At 44.0% G+C, this 23,852-nt stretch overlaps 1 protein-coding gene across 1 annotated transcript in view; it reads right to left on the bottom strand.

Moving 5' to 3' along the window:
* Window positions 1-23,852, bottom strand: part of LOC146206532 (atrial natriuretic peptide receptor 1-like) — a 76,889-nt gene that overhangs the window by 20,699 nt on the left and 32,338 nt on the right. Inside the window, exons 13-15 of the mRNA XM_084587040.1 lie at window positions 13,905-13,976; window positions 8,614-8,767; window positions 6,406-6,570 (exon numbers count right to left, since the gene is read on the bottom strand). Of these exons, the coding sequence (XP_084443166.1) occupies window positions 6,406-6,570; window positions 8,614-8,767; window positions 13,905-13,976 (391 nt within the window). The remainder of the gene's footprint in view (window positions 1-6,405; window positions 6,571-8,613; window positions 8,768-13,904; window positions 13,977-23,852) is intronic.

Below are 23,852 nucleotides of genomic sequence, written 5' to 3'. Positions count from 1 at the left end.
ATTAATTGATCGCCGCGGACATTGTTTTTAAAGAGCGCTTGTTGGCAGGCCCAGACAAAAAAAAAAACATGAACGCGAATTCGGTACTCGAAGGCAGAGGCAAGCGACAGGTATTTTGAAGGACTTGAGGCGGCACCTCTTGATGTCTCTTCCATGTTGTTCAGAGAATGAAGGGTCCAGCCTTCTCTTTGAGAATTGATACGCGTGTACACAGCGACGAGTGCTCCGGGCGCTGGTTGGGGAGCTTCCTTTCCATTTGTGACTGCTCACTTGAAAGGGGCCTATTCAACTCTTTGGGGACAGACGTTTTAGGCGATGCTGCCGGCGTGGTGCCTGTTTTCGGCGCGTTTAGGACGCGTTCCCTACAAAGGCACAAAGCATGCCGCCTTACCCTTTGGTTCCTGCTGACAGCGGTCAGGGGGAGTTCGCTGCTGTGGCGCTGCCATCCGAAATCAGTGACTTATCTACCTTTAACGATGAGAGGTTTCTTAACGATCTGGATCACTGACGAGAAGCCGAGGCATGTCATTTTTTCGGCAGTTTCCTCTCTCCGCGAGACGCAGAGCGAGGAAATGCCTGACGACTTTTCTTGCAGACGGGGACATCTCTTCAAGTAAACCTCTGTCTTCTTAATTCCACAGCTACGCTGTGCAATCCCTAGTTCAGTTATCTCCTCTAGCGAATGCGCAGTTTTGAGCTCCCGAAGCAGGATCGCGTATGAGGATAGAACGATTGACGTATGTGTTTTCCCTTTATAAGCGTCGAGTGATGGCATTAATGACATATATCTGTTTCTTGAGTCCAACTTGGTTCCGCGATGGCTGCTGCGGCACCGCCAGTTACAAACAGAGGTGCGAGATACCTAAAAAAAAAAAAATCCGACAACCATCGTTTCCACACGAAAGAGAGAAGAGAGAAAAACACTTTCACGAGTCACTTTTTCATTCCAGTTTTTTTTTTTTTTTCTTGCCCCCTTTGTTGGAGCGCGACGGCGGCCAGAATGCGGCCGGAGGAGGAGAGAAACAACCGAGCGCGCGAGCGCAAACACGTGCTGGAAAACAGCGCGGAGCAGACGACAGCATGCTTTTCTATGCGGCGGGGAGCAGACGACGCGGCCGCTCTGCGCGGAGGTTTTGACGGAGTCTCCATGGAGGGCGCTGACGCACAGAGCGGCGCAGCGCCCCCTGGCCCAGGTTTTCTCCCCTATTTCTCGAAATGGGTTACATTGCAACAGCTCGGTGGACGCCTTGATACTGAACTCTCAAACGCTTTCAGCACGATGCCTCGTGGTAATTGCAGGCGTGTGGTTAGTAATAACTCAACACACAACACGTTGAGTCACTAGCACTGAAAGTAGAAAAGAGAGCACTCACCTGAAAAACTGAAGCACTTTTTGAGCCAACTAAATTAAATTTGCACAGAGCTGTAATGCGAGCGACGTGGCATTTAATTTCTGAGTGTCTTGCGACTCGTAGGCAGGAAGCAGAATAAGAAGCTTGGGCGCAAGTGTATTACAGAACTAAATTTTGCTTTTGAAAAATAGCGGCAGGGAGGAAATTAATTGCAGATAGAATACGTCTCATTACAGCCAGATGTGAACGGCAGTCACTCGCCGGTGCCTGTTCTTCGCTGTAAAACTTTACGTATTTTTCTCTTCTTGATTTTTCCTTCTATGATAGACATTACTATGCAAACATAGAACATCGGTTTCAAACAGGACGGAGGCGGACAAAATCCTGACGGCTTTCGACGTCTCCACGCGCTTGTCCAGAGGAAGAGCTGCCTCGGCGTGTGGAGCGGAAGAGCGCAGATTTACCGGAAGTCCGAGTTTCTTCCCTCTAACTTGCATCAAGTAAAGAGCAAACAGCTCGCTTCAGGGCTACACCGGATGCAATACATTTGCAGTTTTTATTGACTTTCTCGGCGATACTGGACCGTACGAGTGCGCACAAGCCGCCCAATAGTGTCCCGTTCAGTGTACAGTTCTTGGCACGACCATTCAGAGGCAAGAAAAAATGATGCCGATTTGAAGCCCAAAAATACTGCCGAACGCAGGTCTTCGCGATAAGTTGAATCCCAAGATCTGCGCAGTGAGCTCTTTTCTTGTACTGAAGCTAGGCGGCAGCCCTGCGTTGTCGGCAACGCACTTCACTCTAGCAGAAGGATGGCGATTTAATTTCTGCTCATGGTCTTTGTACGCACAGTGCGCAGCGCGAAGCGCTACATGACCCCTTCAAGTTTCTCGCGCAGGGGGGCCGAACGTCAAGCCTTGCATGCTTTCGTTGGCCGCTTGCAAGCGTTCAGCTGGTGTATTTGCGTAGAATGCTTAGGATTTAAGACTATCGCTCTTTATTTCGTAACCATCACTAGGAAAATCCGCTCACACCGAGTTATTTTGACCAATTCTGTTGTCAGTATACAGTAGTGGAAGCATCGAAAGACTGCCGTATCCGAAGGTTATCGTTTTATACGCATAGAGCAGCGTACGCACATGCAAATTCTGCATAATAGTTCGTCAAGGGCAACGCAAACATTAAAGAGCCCAATGAGTCGACGCCGAGCGTCAGCACTTAGCGATTCGTGCGTGCTTCACAAGCACCGGGAAGGCGACCGCTGTCAGCGAAACGAAGCTATAGCCTGGCAAAGCTGCCACAAAGGGCTTAAATCGGGCCCAGATTAGAGAACAGTCCATTAACCAGTCATTTCAAGTCTCTAACGGTTCCACTCAAAATGTTTCCTTGCGAAGGAGGCTGCGTCCTCTATCGATTACCGAGCTCTCTTTGTTTTGTAACAAACAGCGCCAATGCTCTAGGTCTATGTATTTAGCAGCAACTGCTCGGCTCACACAATTATTTGTGGTCAGCTCTCGGGTTTTGGGGACGTCCACTGCTGTGTGAGAAAACGTCCGATGTCTCCGCTACTCCTTGCACTCTACGAGAAGATGCTTTATTTTAGTATGCGACATTGAATGCTTTGTAGCATACTTTCAATGTTTTGAGTAATTAGGTTAAAGTTGTAGCATAGTGTCGATAACCCTGGATTTTTCTGCGCTCACAAGCCTGTATAGCGTTGAGAAAATTCTCCGTGATAGCAATTTGGTATCGTCTTTAGCACACAGATAAACTGCTCTGAATGTTCGTGTCCGTGCATTGGACATGGGGCTCAACGCCATTCCGTTATGCCTGTATAGAATGGTGCACCGTTTGAATAATCTTATCTTGGCTTCATGGTTGATGTTCGTGTAAGTTTTTTACTGAAGGGAGCGTGTTACAACTATTGCGAATTATGCTGCAACTTGTTTTGTTTCCATTCACCTTTTAGCTGCTGGCAGTGCCCTGCATCGTTCTTTTTTTTTCTTTTTTTTTTTTTTTTAGGGCAGCAAACAAAATTTGTACGCCTTCTTCATTGGGCTAGATCCAAGCTTTCCTAATTAATCACAACGGCAAAATGGCCCTGACTTTTAATCCAATCCTGCGCTGCAAACTTTTCTCTCTTCTTTTTTTTTCTCTTTGCTAGTGAAGAAGGTATACTGTCCTCTTGTACACGCCTTTTTCTTCAGGAGTCTACGCACGAAGTTCATTTTTTGGAGCCTTTTTTGACATTTCTATTTTATTATCAGTTCTTGCGCTATATATATATATATATATATATATATATATATATATATATATATATATATATATATATATATATATATATATATATATATATATATATATATATATATATACTTTAATTTTTCGACAAGAATACTCGTCATCTCGGCGCATTCGTGCTATTCCAGCAAAACTATCATGGTGCGAAGTATTTTACTTATAATTGAATTTAAATGCACATTAGAAAAATCGTCTTCAAAAGCAGGGTATTGTTAATTCTTGGCATATCCGAGAAAGGAAATAATATTATTCAAAACTGGATTGAACACCACAACACCTAGCAATAAAAAAAAAGTTACAGGATACAGAAAAAGTTCAGCCGTCAACATTAGCGTTCTTCACGAATTTGCGAGAAATAGCAACTTTGTCCAATCTTAACTTATCATCAACCATGTCAACAAGTAGAAAGCGACTTTATAAGCATTGAGACGGCTTTAGATATTGCATAAGGTGAAAGGTAACTTAATTCAGCGAATACTAAATCGAATTTTTGACGCCTACTCCTTAAGCTCCCCTCAGCACTTCAATGAAATAAAAACATGCGTTCTACACAATGGAATAATTTTTAGCGTTTGATATTTATAAAATACTGAGGATTGTTTTTATGAATTTGAATAAATATCGAAGATGCAGTACACGCAGCGGCGAACGGTGGCGGCAGGAGCGCGCGCTGCCCCGACTGGGGAGCTGGTTACGAGGGACAACGGCGACGGCGACGCCGATGGAAACGACGACGCGAAACGCAGGAACGGACGCCAAATAGCTGAGCTCTAAGATTATTAGTTGCATGTATTTACTGAGTAAAAATAATGTGTGACAAAATTCTTGTGCGCAAGCAGCAGATCTCTATACTTGAAACTTATTGAAATGGCAAAAATGGCCTTTTACGCCTCTAGTGATATAGAGAAAACTACAATATATCTTGCAATATTAAAGTTCATTTCTTTGTGTCTAGACATTTACCCACCAGATATAAAAATTCCACTGAAAAAAAAAAATTGCCGACGATTACGTTATTTCCTAATGCGAAATTTGAGCGCAGCTCATCAGCTGTTTCACCTTTTCGATAGATGAGGCAAATGTACAATTACAGACAACTTTTTCTATTTTTCACACATATTCTCTCAAGAAACACTCCACTAACAGTTCTTGACTGTCATGAAGGAAGCTTTGTGGTCGGAGAAATGAAGAGAGCAATTAGGTTATCGGGAGGTTGCGGGAGGCAGCGCATGGGCACATAGGAACGTTGCGCGGCGAAGAGTTAGCAGTGACTGACTGATACCGCTGACGCCGCTAGTGAGTCAAATCAACGTGATCTGCGTTTCTGCTTGGGATGCACGCACCTTGATCCGCTGATAGCGAGCCGGCGCTTCGGCAACCGGATAACACCTTCTCTCTCTCTCTCTCTCTCTCTATATATATATATATATATATATATATATATATATATATATTTATCGGAAACAAGTGGATGCTTTCGACTCAGCTGCTCCTACCCCCGTAATTCTGTCCCGGCCAGCATGAGATATGCTAGCGCGAGTACGTGACGAAATTTCTCCTTGCACCAAAACATTTTTTAACTACTCGACGATACCCTGGCCGTGCAAACATGGCTCAAAAAAAAAAAAGAAAAACGTACTGTTGACTGTCCCCTCTGTATGCCATACCGCCGAGAATCCATCAGTCTTACCCACTTCAATGACATATTTTCGTCTTTTGGCGTGCTTCAGAGGAAACTGGTGAATGACTGGTACAAACTGCGGTCACATGCAGTGTATGATAACAGTTCATTCATATCATATACTCTTTCGCTATGGCTTTACTCGCTAGACTCCGCAGGTAGCTTATGCAGAAGTGGCACGATGCACCGCGATGCTAGAAACATAGCTAACTGAAAACGCATATTAGTCAAATAAAGTTCCACCTTAAATGTGCGGATATAGCGAAGTTGGCCTTCCCTCTGGTTTGTTGCCTTTCCTTTTGAGGTGTGCACATCGTAACGATTTACGTTTCAGACTTAAAATGTGTGCTGTTTCGCTAGTCAACGTCAACATTTGGTTGCGGTCTGTAAGCGTTCAGGGACGATCTGCGCACGCATGCATGAAAAAAACAACAAAACAAAAATAACACCGCAGCGTATACGCTGCCTCTTTCCCATAGCAGCAGCCTTTTTTCCAACTCTTTCTCTTCCGTTAGACGGTTTAGTCCACTCGGCATACAGTCTAGGCGTCACCACCGACATCTTGACAAGACCAACGCACCCCAGCAGCCTACGTCACTACAACGGATGTGCGTTAAATTGCCAGCAAATGAAGGTGTGAGTGCTCATCTGAGTCGGGTCATGTGGTGTTCGCTGGCCACTTTACCCAAGCCCGTACGTACAGATTCAGTGGCTTATCCTTTATCGCTCACCCGCTCGTAGTGATGCTCGCTGATGGGAGAGTAGGTCATGCAACGGCCTTGTTAAATATCGATGCCCAGGTCACATGCAATATCGGCTGCAACTTCCAAGTATGCCACCCGGACGCTACTACGTAACTTCTTTCTCACTAGCGAGGACCATTGATGTGAGAAATAATGGTGCGAGCAGCAGCGAAAGTACCATAGCTGTACTATGCAGATAAAGGAAAGTTTGCAGTGTCAAATCTATGCTACTGCCACCGCAGCAAAGGGCAGCAGCGTATGACTTCTCCGGCCAAATTAGCGCGAGGTTCATGCAGATGCTTGGCTGCCAGCAGGCGCGGGTTACCTTCTGGTGGGAGAAAGTGCTTGGAGTATTTCTCCAGGTTTTCGAAAGGTCCAGAGCGCGTGAGAATCTCCTGGAGTATGATTGCGAAGCTGTAGACGTCTCCTTTGGCCGAGCCGCCAGGCACCTCCTCGCGCAAGTGTTCGGGAGCAGTCCACAGGAGGCTACCTGCGTTCCGAGCACGATATTCTCATCGACGGGAGGGAGCGGAATTATTAGTTTTGTGATGGCATACCCATCCTTCTTCTTTGAGTGATGTTTCTGTGTTTTACATGCTGGTGAGATCGCTTGCAGACACTCTGCCAGTATATAAGGAAAAATGTGCTACAGGACCAGCATGCAAGCAACGCGCATGTAAGAGCAAAAAACATTTTTTTAAAGAAAACAGTCGACTAATTCTACACAACGGCCTTTCGGATCACCTTTTTGCAGTCCTTTTTCTATTTGCCGGAGATCATTTTTATCTTTCAGGCTATCATGGAAGCTACCGGCCAACCTCTGCTTTCTTAGCAATTCCCACGCCTTTAAATTCGCTTGTTTTACGCGCTGCTGCGTCCGGTTGTTGCCCACTGAGAACAAGCAGAGTAAATTTGGCACTTCCACGAGGCCTAAGCGCCTCACACCATGGTTAATAAACAGTCGCCACCAGACTCCCGTGAAAGAGTATAGGAGAATGCGAGAAGGAAGTAAATAAGTCATGCGAAGTAATAGCATACATGCAGGGGTATAAAACATTCAGCCGGTGGTGGAGCTCGAAAAAACTGAATCAAAGCGCCATTTACCGACAGCGACACATGTATGTCAGTAAAATGGAGCACCGCCACGATTATGTCGATCCCAGATAGCTATTGCTAGATGGCGCTGCAATGCAGTTTTCCCAAGCTCTGCAATCAGCAAGGTGTTGTATACCACTTTTTGGTCACGACTGCTCGTGTTTAAAAATCAATGCCTCTCCCATAATCGAGCGTAAATGTAAGCACGAAATAGGTTTATTTCTGACCTAGCACATTGGCCAACACGCTCAGCATATCTCGCTTCGTTTTCTTCTTGTCTCGCCGTCAAGCGGAGACATGTCATGGCGATGAATGGCGCCACGATATCTGCGGTGTACTGTTTCTGCCGTCACGCGCATTCTTTAACGACAGCAACTCGCGCTGCGCTGGCACTTGTCACTGTCAAAATCTCAGTGGTGATGTGTCGCCACGCTCGTCCGGATCGTTTTTATAATGCCGCCCGCAATACGCATGTGCCGTTCGGGCTGCAGGGCAGAGCGTAGATTAATTTGCGTCGCGCGTTGGCTCCGGCTACCACGGTGTAATGAAGACAGCGGCAGCGCAGGCACCAGGCAGTGACCCACGAAACTTTCCAACTTCGTTTAGATTCACCTCCATGTTCTCCGTTTTGCCGCCAAGGCCACCGGCGGCGCGCCAACAGCGGGAGCTAAAAGAATTTTGTGCTTTTAAAATAAACTAAGAGGACAGAAACAAGTTTCGCTAAGTGAACTTGTGCATAGTTCAAGAGATTGTCGATTATAGCCTGTGTTATTATAGTATGCTGCAAAGTATCAAAAGTATCGCCATATACGCGTTTTTATTAATTTTTTTGTCTTACAAAATAGAGCCCTGGCCACGCAGACGAACGTATAGCGTCGTTATAAATTCTAATAGCCAGTCCTGCCGGAAGCGCTAACAATAAATGAAGCAATATCTGAAAGTTAATTGCAGCTGGGCATAATGCAGTGCAGATACATATATGTATACACAGGGCGCAGTGTATACCAGAGTCACGCGTAGAACCCAGGAGTTGGTGTCAGTATGTCAGTTTACCTTGCAGCGCTCAGAAGAGGCCTTGTGAGATCTGGACGCAAATTGAACTCCATATCGTGCAACAACGGTTTCTTGGTGCGGGCTAGTCGGTGATTCATCATATATAAACAGTGGCAGTTTAAAAGAAAACGGGGATGCAAGAGGCGGTACATAGACGAAAGGAGAGGCGCTGAACTACCAACTGAAACTCTCTTTGTAGTTCAAGCGCTTGTCCTGTCGTCTATGGGCCTCGTATCTCCGTTTCTTTATCGCTGTCACTTTCTACGGCGGGTTATCAATGTCGTAGAGCGATAGGAAGCCTGGAAGACGTGCTTGTGAGAGTTGCAGTGAAACAACAACGCCAAGACAACTGCTGGAAGGAAATGAGAGCCTCGCTGTCACTTACGGGGGTTTTCGATGTCGGCCGGCGTGACCTGCTTGCGCAGTTCCCGCAGGCCGAAGTTGGAGATCTTGACCACAAACCGAGCGTCGATGAGGCAGGCGGTGGACTTTAGGCGGCCGTGGTAGATGATGAAGCCACCGTGCAGGAAGCTCATGCCCTGCACCACGAAATCCGTGCAGCCAGTGTCGTTGTTCCCACATTTTACGGCGGGGCGGACTAAAACTACACACATGCCAAACGAGCAAGCTCAGTACAACGCAGTCCATTAAGTTTCAATGCTATTCCTCCCAGGTACTGAAAATACAAATTTCATGGCATTGTTTTTGCTGCTATGCGCGACCGTACTGGGATCGTTCGCCCATCAAATGCTGCTGATAGTTCCGTCGATGTTCCCCATACAGGAGAGTGTGCATTTTTGTTGAAAACAACCTGTTATTAAGTAGTAAATGATTGATTCTCTCTGCTCGACATTTCGTAGCCAGTAGGGCCACGTTTTTCATTTCTGGGCTCGAACGGAAATTTACGGCTATTTTCTTTAATGACTGACCTACTACACTGGAACAATACTGCTGAAATTTTATCGGATGAAAATCCTGGACTTGTTTTCAGGAGTTTTCGTCATCATGAATGACATTAAACGTGTGGCTCAGAAAACAACAACCTTAAAGAATTATCCACTTCCAGTCCTTATTAGCTATTAGCTATATTGTTAGTAGAATGTGAGACTCTCTTTTACTTTGCGACGTTTTGTGGAAGTCATCAGGAATTGGATGCCACAGCGGTTTCCATAACGAACAATGCATACAGGAGACCGAAGTCAGGCAGGTATCGCCCCTCGCTCCGATAGCGCTGGCAAACGTACGTTTGTTTCATCTCATTTTTCTCGCGCACCTCAGGAGGCGCGCGAAATCCGCAAGAAGCGCAAGACTGCAGATGCTCGACTGCGGCTGTGTCGCCGTGGAGGCACCACACATGGCGAGCATTTCAGGATGGCGGCCACACACAGTGCTTACACAAACGGTCACATTGTGGCTGTCTGTATCATGGCCGCTTGTTTGTCAGCGCAGAAAAGGGTTTTACAATAAAGCTCTTAATACTAAAGTTGCATCCTTGAAAGTTTCTTTCGTAGCTTTACAATTTTCTGATTTGAAGACACACCTTGTCCAGCGGAGAAACTCTCCGCTGTAGCAAAGTTGCTTTGGCGTCCGCAGCGGCCTTGTTTCGACTGAGGCAAAACACACACACACATAAAAAAAAAAAGAAAGAAGAAGGAGCCTTGTGATGTGCGATGCGATCGAGAGCCCGTTAAAGAGCCTCAAAGGGCCGAGCTTTAATCCAGAGCTCTTCACTACGGTGTAAATTATACACCATAGGCCGCTTCGGAACACTAAACACCCGTTTTAAAAATTCGTATCCCCCAACGGAGAAAGGTGAATGGGTTTATCATTAAGATTTATTAGGTAATTGCAAAATATAGGTATAGTGCGGTATAGTGTGGTATTTGACATCCCGAAGCGGCTCAGGCTATGAGAGTCGGCGTAGTGGAGGGCTTCGAATATTTCGACCACCTGGGGTTCGTTAACGAACACTCACATCGTACTGCACACGAGGCGCCTTGCTTTTTGCCTCCATCGAAACGCCACGGGCAGGATCAAATTTTTGTCCTCGAAGTCAACAGTCAAGCGCCCTGACAACTGTGCCAATGCGTCGGGGCGAGAAAATAGCTATACTTGTGATTGGTTCAGCCGACAGCCACCGCGAATATTTAACTCCGTTATATATTTAAACGTTGAGTGATAATCCTACACTTCTAGAATTTTATCATTCCGGCTCCTAGGTCTCAGAAATGTAAAATAAGATGTAGGGTTATTGAGAAGAGTTTTGCTACCATACTAATTAATTGTGAAAATTAGTCTAATTTGGATACGTCTAAACATGCACTTGTGCACTCAAAGCACTTCAAAACACTCCGGCGCATAGGATACAAATCAACACCAAAGTAAAAATCATTGCATTACATAAAAGCACTCTAGTTAAACGTTTAGGTTCTCTAGTTGGGGCAGCTATAGCGTTTGCAGCAAGTGATGTTGCAACATAATTCCTTCCTATATGGAAGTGCACACTCTGACTTTGCTTTGAGAATTATGCGAGAAGATGGATTTATGTAGCACTATGGTTTCGATAACCTTTTGGAAACACATACAAGTAGGGCACACTAAAAAACAGCGAGGGAGAATAGCAGACACAAAAAACGGCGCCGCAACAGAACAGCACAGGGAAAAGCAACATGCCAGAAATAACAGCACAGCGATGGAATAGCGCAACCGCAAAGGGTAAACATAACGCATAAAACAGCGGCGTCTAAGGTTAAATTAGGTTCGATTGTTCGGAAAGTACCTAAAAGGACATCTTTTCGGCCTGCAATGCACACACTTTTCTTCAAATGTCCTTTAGTTTTCAAAAACTGTATCAAATGGCTGCCTAAAATACGACACCTCATATAAAGGTATCGTGTAGTGGCTCGAGCCCTACAATAAATGCGGCAGCATGATACTTGACTGCGATTATGAGTACTGGATGATAATTAAACGAGCAATTTTACTGGCCCTTAAACGAAAAAACAGTTCATCTAGATCTACCCTGAGAGGTAGGTTAGAGAGGGAGGAAGCAAAAGCGAAAATTAAAGACAGACGGACTTCCGGGACCCATTTCATTCCCCACTTGCCCTTATTAATTACAGAAGAAAGAGCCCATTAAAAGCCAACGAGAACAATCTTTCATGAGCACTCTTCCAGCAACTCCACTTTTCGTTTCATTTCATGATGTCACTTTTTCTCTCCATTTCGCCGTCGTCTTGTTTGTTTGTTTTTTCCCTAGCGCGCTTCGTTGTGGCTGTGCTGCAGTTTGTTGTTTTTTTGTTTTTTTTTTGTTTTTGTTTTGAAGCATTAAGTTTTGTCTTGTGCTGTTCTTTTCTGGCTCAAAACGAGTGGTATTGGATTTTGTAAGTGTGCATGTTACTTGGTATACAGAGTGTTGCGTGGTTTAGTTAGCTGCTGCAACATATAGCAGCATTTTTTTTTTTATGTTTATGTAACGTAGGGCACGTCCTATTGCCGACAGTCCGGATAAGAACGCGCATTGCGAGTAAAGAGAAACGAACGAGAAGATTGTGTCTCCGTAAGCCCTGCGTGCAGCACAGCAGGTGCGGTGCAAGTCACACGTACTTAAGATCTGCCAATTCACTTCTGAGCAAGGTAGCAGGTAACAACGGACGGGCTGAAGCAGAATCTAGAAATCATGAGGCGGTTTCGTTTTCTTGCTTCACTCTTGGGAAACCCCGCGGCCTTAGCTACGGAACGCAGCCACACTCGAGGCAATGGACTGCCGCCATCTTCGGTTCCTTTCTCTACCGCGTAGTGTCTACCGGTAAACCACTGTGCCATTGTTACCGTTTATCTGGTCTGACTCGCTGGGCTCAGCTTTACCAGTACGCGTTAACTGCGCCCTTGACCACCATACATATGTGCCGATGCTAGTGCGTCGCATCGAGCAGACGACCTCCCTAGAATTGAAAGCTTTGCGCGTATACAGTGTGTCCACAAGTAGGGAGCCCGATTCGCCACAACGCTCGATTGCTACGACAGTGCTTCATTTGTTATGTGTGTAGGATTCTGGCAGCTTATTCATTAACACCATGTTCTTATAGTCGCCATGGCTCATGCTCGCCTTACGACTGCCTTACAAGCACCCACTTGTGCTTATTATGACCCCTGCAGTTCTCATAGCCCCAGCTGCACTCCGTTGCGCTTTAGACGGGATGTCACGGAGTTTCTGCTGGCCCCTTCGCCTAAGTTCCCAGAATGAGTGGCAAGCTATGCGAGCTTACGCCATTAATGCCGATTGTTGCGAAGGTGCGAACTGGACATCCAGGGTACACCTTAAAACATAATGATAATATTTTGTATTCATTGATGCCAAACGCACTTTTATTATTCCATTTCCTGGTCGCTGTTGAGAGGTTCTAAGCGATCTGCAAGCGTTACTCGCGTGTTGGCGGATAATGTGCGAATTTTGTAAGGTACAAAAAGACATAAACGAAAAACGTACGTGTACTGAATATCGCTAGCGATCATCCTCCTCTTTTTTTCAATTCCCCTCTCGACCATTTCGTTTATTCGTAAGAAAAACTCGACGTTAACCGTCTGCCGTATGAAAACTAACGTTTTTAGCATCTCAGTGTTCGTACTCTGGTTTAGTAGAAGCTTTCTCTAATTATGTTTAAAACCAGCAAAAAAGAATTCAACGGTTAGATCAGGACGGCCGAATTCGAGAAGAATAGCTTCCGTTACACGCAAAATAATTATTTCAAGTATGTACTCTTTCGCCGCGCATTTTCAGAAGGTAATGACGTTAGGTCTGAATTGTGGAAATTTTTTCACCATGCAACTTCGACATGAGCGTTACAGCCCATAATCAACATCAATCTAAGAAGAGAGGAAAGTTGCTGTAGTTGATTGTATTCGGCCTTTCGACGTACGTTTTTTGCAGTGCCTTGCAATGGTAATTGTCCTTGTAATTGTTACGCTGGTCCTTGTAATTCCTTCGGCCGTTTGTCTGTTTGTCTGTCTTACGCGCTTTTTGCGAGGTTGCAAGGAACAGCCCACGGATAGCTTAACGGTGTGGCTTCGCATAGAAAGGTGCACACCCTTGATTACATGCATGTCACGCGTCGCCGTCGCAAGGAAGTGGCTGCTGCGCGTTTCAGTGTCAGAGTGGTCATCGGCCTTGTCGACCATTGAAAAAGTGGGCCAGATTTGAACTGCAATGCGACCAGTATGATTCGGACGGTGGCACTGCAACGCACGCTAGTTATCCACGGCGGCCGCGCTCCTGCATATAAAAAAAAAAAAAAAAAAAAAAAACGTCCTTTTTCTTTCTGCAGTCCATTGTCGTGAGCGTAGTTTTTTCTTGCAGCTTTAAGATGGCATGACTGTCCTAGTGAAATACGAATATCAAAGCAGATCGCGAAGCCAACCAGATCTCTTAAACTGTGCACCAACCACCCACTAACCTTGCTTTGGTGCGAATTTCTAAATTTTGGAGGCGCTGACTAAATCATTGTGCTTATTTCTTGTGCCATTAACTCTTCGTGCTTTCTTTACTTATTCATTTGCATTCCGCCCAATCAGAAAGAGTTAATAAACTTAATTTATAAGTGCAGCGTTGAGCTGTCCATCATTCGTATTTCGTTTACTTTCTAGCTATTATGAACAAAAATGGTCTGTCCAACTCACCTCAACAATGTCGTTGATGATGGAGTACCGAAACGTCCAGTCTAATTTAAGGGACTCGTTCTCCAGGAGGTCCTGCACTTTCGCATATCAAGAAAGGGGGAGGATTAGAACTGACTCGCACAAGCAGCACGCATGGGATCAGCACCACACTCATTACTGAAGAATTTGCCCTAGACACGAAAAAAAAAAAGAAAAAGAAAAGAAACTTCAATCGTCTCGGAGCTGCGATTGCGCGTACTTCAATGTTCTCTATTTAAACTAAAGAGAGTTTTAGTCTTGATATACAGTGTTAGATATGCAATCTCTGGCGCATACAAATTCAGCTTACAGCCATTGTTCTTGAAACTTTCTGTGTCACCAGACTGAGTTACAAATTCGGTTTACAGCCCAGCTGCATGTCTCAAGGAGACCGCTCTCAGGACTTTTACAGCCTAACCATTTAAGACAAACACTATTTATGCTTTCCTTTTAGGAATCCGCACTAGAAGCGCCTTCTAGCAACTGCGTTTACAGCAACTCCCGTAAGGACCGGTATGTGTTATAGCTTCAAACGCCCTGTTTCTCGCAGCCTTAAAGCCAGTTCTTGGGGTCAGCATTTCGGCAGCAAAACGCTTCGCATAAAATTACCATAGGTAGTCACAACATTCATAGGAGTATAGTTCACATATATGCTTGTATACATACATACAGTTCATCTAACCAGCGGCCCATTCTGCGGTGCTGCCTACCGATGTGGCGCATAGGCTTGGCGACCGGATGTTGCGCCCAAAGTCGCTGGATCGAATCCCGATCGCGACTGGCTACTCTGTTCCGATGGGCGCCGATATTTCGATGCACTCCAGAGAACCGTACGTTGGTCAGGTTTGAGTAGGAGCTTCATATCATTATAAGGTTCACGTCAAAGCCCAGGAGTATCTTTGGCACGTAAAGGTACATCAATTTTATTCTGTGTCGTTGTTAGGCGGACATTAATCATTTGCCAGGAGCTCCGATACCTTACTAGGTTAACAAAGAGGGGTTGAAAGATTGTTCTTGTTGACGAAAGCTGGTACATGTAAGTTTGAAAACGAGACTCGCGCTCCTGGCACTGCAACGATTTTGCTGCTTGCATTGGAGTACTTCATATACGCTATTTTGCATGGTGTGTGCCTTGATATTTTCTACAAAGCCATGCGAGTTCGGTAAGGTGGACAGAGGGTGCCGAGCTATACACATTTCGTCGATGTGCATTGCAAAAAATTGTGCACATTCGCGTCGCAAACAACAGCGCCTGTTTTTACCAGTGCTTCTGTGTAATAACCTTTTACGTTCACAGTGAGGACGGAAAGCCGAAGGGCGCTGCTTTTGTGCAGTCAAAGCTGCCTATTAAATCGATACGTTTCTTCTTACAGGCCTTTGCATCGGTCCTCCGCGCTTATAGCTCATAAATTCGATGCATGAAATGAATGAAACAGCACGGAATACGTAATGATAAAATAAATACATAAGTCGAAGCCGAAACAAAAGAGCGATTGCAAGTACGCATCTCCATAAAGAAAAAGAAAAAAAAACATGGGCAGAGTCCTCGTCGCACCACGAGCGTTCTGCGAAATCAAGCAGTGATGACGGCATGCTTGACTGCCGATGAAATAAATCAATCGAATCAAATGCGCCCTGCGCTTCCCGTGCTGAAGCTGCTCAAGCTGAGCCTTCTGTATCTGACGAGGATGCTTTACGCGAAACCGATATAAACTTTCAAGGCCGCTGCGGATGACTTACTGCGGAATTGAAAACTCGATTTGCGGTGCTAGAATCAGGAAGAAACTTTAAGGCTGCATAGCGTATTTGTTTTTATTTTCACATTTAGTATAGACACGTGCGTCATTCTAAACAAAGCCAGGGTCGCACGCAGAAATTTCCCGAAACGAACAACTGCGCGCCCTGCCCGCTTCCAAACAACAGCCTTTCACATATCTGGCCTCACTTTTCTCTGTGTGGAGCTTCCCTGGACCCGCGTTCTGCCCCGAATTCACTTGAACGGCTTCGCGCAGCTGAATCAGCTTAATTGACCTCGAAGAAGTCCCACTTTTTTCGTTTCCAGCGAGAGATGAATAGAGAACGCCGGAAAACAGCGATTCGGTTGATTTGCGATGGGCAAACTTTGTCAGCACGGTACCTGGGTCTCAGTACGAAATTAGATTTGGGCCTTGAAATGACGTCTACTTCGCGATCTCGAATTTCCTCCCGCGTGCCGATGAAGCAGCGATGAAGCTTCAGTCAGACAACGCTCGTTTGAGCAGGGGAAGCAATAGCGGCTGCTTGTTTTAGAGCGTGTCCAGAAGCCGCACGTGTCAGGTCGGGAGCTCAAGGCGAGCAGTTACGAAGGTCTCGATTTTCAAGTGCGTACGCTGCTCGCCTGGTCGGCATTCCGATCAGCTCTTTAAAAGATAAGAGCCAGGTTGTTCACATCCAATGCACAACTTCCTAAGGCGCAGTAAGTGTGTCCAGATCGGTAAACCACAAGAGTAAAACGCAGGATACAAACAATAACATTCGTTCCAGAATGTACACTTTTTTTTTTTTTTTCTGAAGGTTAACAAGGAGCATGATTGTTCGATTAGGTCAAATATATCAGTGAAACACTTCAAAAGGTTAGGGATTTGCTAGCGAATCAACTGCATTACATACCCGATCCTTATGCGAGGTATTAGAAAGTTCACATTTTTCATGGTGTAGTGCAGACCAGCGTTAAGAAACATACCTAAAATACATTTTGTCTTGTCATGGTGCGCTGTGAGTGAAATTAATATGTACCAACTCACCCAAATTTCCACTTTACGCATTGAAATCAGTTTTGTAATGTCATATAGGTATATAAATTCAGATAGCCGTTGGTTACAGAGGGCTGTGGTACTTATTATATGACTTCTTTTGAAGCACGCTGAAGCAGAATCATATTTAGACAGATTGTAAATGAAACAAAGGGCTGTATTCTGTAAAATATAAAATTTTTCTAAGGTTGTTTTTGCACCCGCTCCCCAAACCTACTACTGCGCACGAGAGTGCACAGTGGAAAAAAAAAATTAAATGTTGCTTTCTCAAGCGCATTGGAAAAAGCGGGCGAAATTTATTTAGTATATATATGTATCGAGTAGTTTTCTGGTTACAAAGTCTACATGGTAAGACCAGTGGAGCTTTTAGTGAAATAGGATATCAAAATAGTTATGCACTAAAACGTGTTCTGAGGAGCTAGAACGAAACAAGAGTGTTATGGTTTTATTTATTGGTTTATTGATGGTTGAAAAAGTTATTATTTAGTTTTATTGATATTTAACGTCAGCCAGTTGCCACAGAGCCACCTCGACAAATCTTCAAGCCATTTGTTAGCAACAGACGCCAGAGAAGCCAAGTTTTGTGAGCCAGAAATGGCACTCGTGTGATCGGCATGCAATAAGATATTGGAAATTCCAGGGATAGTAGTGATGTGATTAATATATAATGAAAATAACAAAGGATCTCGGATGAAACCTTGACGAACGCTGTATTGTTCGAGACAAATTCATTTATAATGAGAAACTGAGAACGGTTTCACAAATAGCTTCGGAAAAGTTGAAGTGCGACTTCCCCATCCTATAGCATGGGGATTAAAAAAAGTATTTCACGTTCAATTGAGTCGTAAGCTTTGTTATAATCGAAAAGGTTTTATAGTAAGCAAGTGCATTTAATGTTATGGGTTAATTTTTCTTTAATGAATAAAAGGGTGGATTCAGTTGGCTTACCTCTCGGGACTACTGTGCTGCAGAGAACAATTGATTTTCAGTTAAGTGCTTAGTTAACCTTGCATTAATAACCTCTTCTACTATCTTGAAAAAAACAAAAGCAACAAAGAAAAAACATAAGATCTGATATTGGGCGACAGTTACCGACCCAGTCGACCGCACCCCCTTTGTGCAGAATTATTATTAGCAATTTTCGTTTTATCTGGGAATATTCCTGCAGATAATGGCTAATTTGATAAGCGGCATAGTATTTCAGATGGAATACCAGAAATCGCTTTGATTGGCGCCGCGGCAATGCCATGAAAACCACATGAACTGTTATCTCTAAGGTCATTAATTAGGCAAGCAGTTGCATATTCAGTGCTCGGATGAAGAAACACGGAGTTAGACGGGTGACATTTAATTCACATAACGAAATCATTAGAACCAGGGGTAGTGACAGATCCAGAGGTTAAAAAATGTCTATTGAACACATTGCGGAGAGCCACACTGCTCTAAATTGGGTTATGAATTTTTAATTCAGCAGGTTAAATAGTATGATTTCTACGACGTAAGCTGTTTACAATGCGCCATGTCTTTTGAGGATAAAAATAAATGCCGGCAAAATTTTGGTATAGTAGCGGATGCGTGCTTTTTTATATTGTTGCCTAAATTGTTGCGGGTTTTTTGTTATATTCTTCAAATGATAATTTTTCTGTGCACATAAAATTTATGAAAAAGAGCATTTTGTGATTTTATTCGTACGACTAACTCGCGTGTAATCCAAGGTTTCCTAGCCCTTTTGCTCTCGTTATCGTTACGGTGAGGAATGCTATATTATTAATTTAGTGGTTTTGTCTAGGAATCGCACGTATAATTCACCAAGGTTTAGGATTGCTAAAAGTTCGTTGCAGTTTACGGCGGTTAAAAGGAGACGGAACTGATCACTGCTGACCTTTGTTACCATTGATGTGGTGTGGTTTCTTTGTGTGTCAGGAAAATCTGCAGACCGCACTCTTAGTACAAAACAGAAAAGAGACAAATAATGGGAAATGTCGCTAGCAAGGATGTCAGCCGCTGTGCTGTCGGGATCACAACTTATTAAATAAATGTATATTGATGATTCAGTATTACCACAAAATGCCAAATAAAGTGCTAGGTACATGGGAGGCTCGATGCAGGTTGATGTTTAAACCTCCCATAATAATAACAACAGGAATTTCTAGTACGGAAAGTTTGTCCAACATAAATTCAAGAAACTGGAAGAATGTTTCGTTAGAACCTGACGGTGGTCTATAAAATAGCGTCATATACGAATGGCCTGGTTTTGACAAAAAGCACTTCAACATTCCGGTTCAAAACTATGTAGTCAGATGCTGAGAGAGAACTATGTAGTCAATTCTGTGCGATATCAGTGCACGTTAAAGAACCCAGGTGGTCGAAATTTCCGGAGCCCTCCACTACGGCGTTTCTCATAGCCTCAGTCGCTTTGTGACGTTAAACCCCATAAACCACACCAAACCAAGCCAAATCAAAATGCACTAATAATAAGAATTCCTTATCCAAGTTTCTCAACAGCCCCAAACATCAAACTCGTGATTTAAAGAAGCACGAACTTCTTCATCCTTGTTTCGCAAACTATGCGCACCAAATAATTAAAAGAAGACGTACTTCGCCTGTTTTTTTTTTTTTTTTGTTAATAAAGGAACGCTACAAAAAGATTCTATGTCATGATAAACAAAACCAGTGTCGAGACCCTCCATTCTGCTGAAAAACCGGTGGTAGCAGAAAACACTTGCAGCTTATCATCACAGCTTTATCCAGATCATGTTCATCGTAGATCCCAAGAACCTTATCGCCTTCTGCCTCTCTAGCAAATATCTGCCCGTTTTTTCCCCACACGAATTAATAGTAAAGTTCAATTCCCGGTCTAGCCAGAGTAGCCGTTTGTTTTCAGGAATCAAGTTGTCTAGAAGTTTCACATCCGAATCATTTGTCTTGAGAAGGGTACGACATTCTATCCATTTTTGTTTTAGTGATATCTGACTAAATCTAGCAATGATGACAGGTTCCTTTCCAGCCTTCGCTGGCAAGCGATGCTGAGTTTCAAGATCCGAGTCTTTTAAGTTTGGGAGTAATAGCGAAGCTGCTAGACTGTTCATTATCTCGAGATTCCCATGCTTGTTCTCGAACGACTTCATGCACTTGCATGTTCATTCTGCGGTTGTATTGCTATAATTAATTCATTTCAAGCCTTATTTGCCTGGTCACAGAAGATCTTCCAGTTTCGATGTTTTCTACCCTTTTCTTTAGAATAAAACATTTTCCAAGGTAATAAGGATAGTTACAAATGGAGCATACGAAAACATTTCTTCATAAATCTGTCACATGAAGCAATTTTGGACGCTTTCGTATTGGTATATGTTGCATGCCGATCTAGTGACCTTGAGTAGAGAGATGTGTGCGTCAAATGTTTGAGCTGCAATTCGTTTCATTACAATGGTTATTGAAAACAACGCTCACTGAATAAGCACAACTGCGTGTTCATGAGCTTGCGAATACACGTAGGTAAAGCAAAAGATCGCTAGGGAATCCCCCATTGTCATGAAAAAAAAAAATGGTAATAAGAAGCGTCCCAGACAATATAAAGACAATAAGATGACCATCACTGCATTAACGAGGCTACATAAAAAAGAAGAAAAGATTGCATCAGTCAACTCTAATAGGGATAACAGAGTTCGAAAATAAAATGAGATATTTACTAGGAAAATATGAACACCTGAAATGTTGAGAAGCGATTCTAAGGTGCAAAACTGCGAAGAAGGTATGGTGCTCTGGATGATATGCTCTTGTTCGAAGAAAACCTATTTCAGGGAAAGGCACTCAGAGGCTTTGTCGGGCTGTGAAAATGTTTGTTTTTGCAATGTTAGAGAGCATATTTCAGTTTGAAGCGGAAAATCAGTGTTAGATATTGCCGCGACCTTTGAAATCTTTATTTTGTTGTTTGGTCCCCTTTTATTCTTCATATATATATTAACGACTTGCCCATGCATGTTTCCTGCAATATTAGAATGTTCGTGGATGATTGTGTCATTTACCGTACCATTAGCAATCGTGATGATCAACACACCCTTCAGGCAGATTTTAACAGCGTATTAAACGGGTGCAATAATTGGTTGATGCCCCTTAAGCCTACTAGACGCAAACTCTTGTCCTTTTCTTGTCGTCGTAACTCTTATCGCTTTTATTACTCGGTTTCTAATACATCGATTGAGCTAACACAATCGGACAAATATCTGGAAATCACCGTCTCTCCTGATTTGTCATGGCCTGCTCATATTAGTAACATCATTTCAGCATCAAATAAAACATTAGGTTTCCTTAAGCGTCATATCCGTCTTGCCCCACCTCAGGCAAAGCTGCTCGCATACAAATCACTGGTAAGACCGAAATTAGAATATGCATCTGCAATCTGGAACCACATCAAGCATATCTAATCACTGCATTGGAATCTGTTCAAAACCGTGCCGTCCGGTTCATTCATTCCTCATACTCGTACGACAGCAGTGTTTCAACTTTGAAAGTGAAATCAGGATTGCAACTCCTCTCATATATTTCGTCGCCGCATCGCTAGCTTCGCTCTTTTTCACAAGTTTTTTCAGTTCTTCTCTGAATCAAGCACCGTACATGACAGCCGCACCACGCATATCTCACCGCACCAGTCACCCACTGCAAGTTGCAAGCCCACCATTGCACACTACCGCTTTTTCTGCTTCGCTCTTTTTGTCGAACAGCTTCAGACTGGAACGGTCTTCCCTATGACATCGTCGTCATCGCTTCACCATCTGTTTTTCAAGCGCGTGTAACAGATCATCTTCAATGTTAAATAATAATTGCTGTTTTTTTTTTTTCACATTTTCAAGTCCATTTCCACCCCTTATATAACACCCCTTGAAAAGGGGGCTTTTAAGGAATAAAACTGAACTGAACTGAACTGAACTAAAATGAATTGAATTGAATTGAACTGAACTGAACAGCTGTCGGCATGCGGGGCATGGGATGACGTTGTGCTTCCTTATTTTCGTTCAAGCGTGGTGTTGCGAACCGCGGCTTTACCACTTTCCTGATAGCGTTAAATGCGCCGAGATTAGTCTCGAATGATTGCAGCCAAGCACAACTGCTTCTGTATTTTTCCGGGCTTCTTCAGTATCCCTTAGCTGGTTTATCTCGATGTTTCTGCGCCTAATTTAAACTGAGCACTGCCGAATGCAGTGGCTTCTACGACCGACGAGCACGCTTCCTGTCATCGTAGCCGCCTGATTATTTAGTTCTTTTACAGGCGGAAGTCGGCCCAATGAAGAGTTTATTTAAGTGCTACAGCAGTCTCCTCGTTTGTGGCTACCGTGATTGTCACCACTGCGTGGGAATATTAACAGCCGGCGCTGTGTTTGTAGACACTGTAGACGTTAGCCTCTGCTTTGCAGCTGGCCTCGTATGTGAAGACAAAATAAACATTTAAAATAAATTAAGGACGAAGGAAATAGGGACGGGGAACTGTAATGAGTGTGCCTTTTTTACAGCATGCACTAGTTTTGTAGTGTATTAACCAGCCAATTTACTAGTAAATTATTTTACTAGTGAAGAGATGGCAGGAAGGTAGGATCCTTGGCTGCACAAAACAAGACAGACATTGCTCTTGTGGAAGCGTTGGCTTACGGACTCAGGCTGATCTGTGACCTTTTTGTTTTTTTCATTTTGTTTTGTATAACTAATTGGTTGGTTCACTAAAGGGTTGTATACGTGGCTAAGTGAACGAGCTGCAAAGATGAATGCGCACCCTCCTTTGGTGTAAAAGAAGGCCTCCACAATTCACAGTTAGCCTGTCAAACGCACCTAGTGTATGACATAAATTCAGTGTCCGAAGAAAAATAAAGGATTCAGACACCGAAAAATTGACTCACTGAAACAATAACTTTGATAAATATGCAATACGCTAGGTCTGAAAGATCCGCACCGAGTGTCATCGTAAGACATGAACGGAGCTAAGCCCGGAGAGAAACGAGACGTCCGCTTGCGCTCTGTGCGCTGCCCCGGCAGGGAAGCGGCCTCAGCAGAATACCTGGCTTAAGGCTTCTGACAGGAGATTCTATAGCTTATCCTCCGCCGATCTGAAAACACCAGGCGGATCAAAGAGAAGCTTTCTGCCGCGATGCTTTTCTGTATAGGGAATGCGCGACTGAACGGAAAACTGCGTGTGCGCTCCCGACAGAGGAACTCGAAAAAAAAATAAAATAAATAAACATGCTTAGGCTATCAAAGCTTGGCGCAGGCGGCTTTCGTCGAAAGTGGTGCTGTGCGAGGAAAGGAAGCCATTTGGGCAAACTTTGCGCTAAGGTCGCTGCCAGTGTTAGAGTCGCGTTATTGTGCGCGTTTCAAGGAACGTGAACGAAAAGGAGTACATCGGTTTTGGTAACCCGTTGCGTAACGGCTCGAAGCGCCAAAACATGTCCTCCATAGTTCAAGTTCCTTGCATCACTGTGGAAGCTAGAGGCTTCAGCCAAACAGGATAGTACATTAAACGTGTTCTGCCACGCTTTATCGTCTGCGTGTAGTGTACGCACGGTTGCAAACGAGTATAAATAGACACTGTCCACGTATCGATACTCAAGGTACCGTCTTTGCCAAAAGTAACCAGGCAGCATGTTTTGCTTCTCAGTTACATTATAAAGTCAATAAGGATTTCCACCTTATCATAACTAGCTAAGAAGTGAGGAATAGTGCTCACCTTTACATTGTACTGATTTATAGCATCAGAAGTTGTATGAACCTGCTCCCACATGGCTCAGAAGCAGATCCTGCAGCCTGGTTACTTTTGGCAAAGACGGTACATTAGGCAGCTTTGAAATATATAGACCACTTTGCTGGAGGTTACGCTACTTGGCACATCTGCACTTTTCGTTCAGTGTATGCAAACGTAGGCGCAATGATAACTCCAGTCGAGTACTGCCGCCATCTAGTACTTACTAGAGTCGCCACCTAATCAAAATATAAAAACCTGCAATATGCCCCTTTTATCCGCTGTTTTTCAGCACTCCATCGATGAGGTTGTGTCCCAAACGACTTGGACAACACCTGGTGATGCTTCTCAACCATCACATTGCTGACCCATCTTATTAACTAACACCAGCCGCAAATTTACCCCGCCAGGGTG

The sequence above is a fragment of the Amblyomma maculatum genome, chromosome 1 (assembly GCF_055883805.1).
Source record: "Amblyomma maculatum isolate TAMU_Amacu chromosome 1, ASM5588380v1, whole genome shotgun sequence".
NCBI classification, from domain to species: domain Eukaryota; kingdom Metazoa; phylum Arthropoda; class Arachnida; order Ixodida; family Ixodidae; genus Amblyomma; species Amblyomma maculatum.
This window is presented reverse-complemented; position numbering and strand designations above follow the sequence as displayed.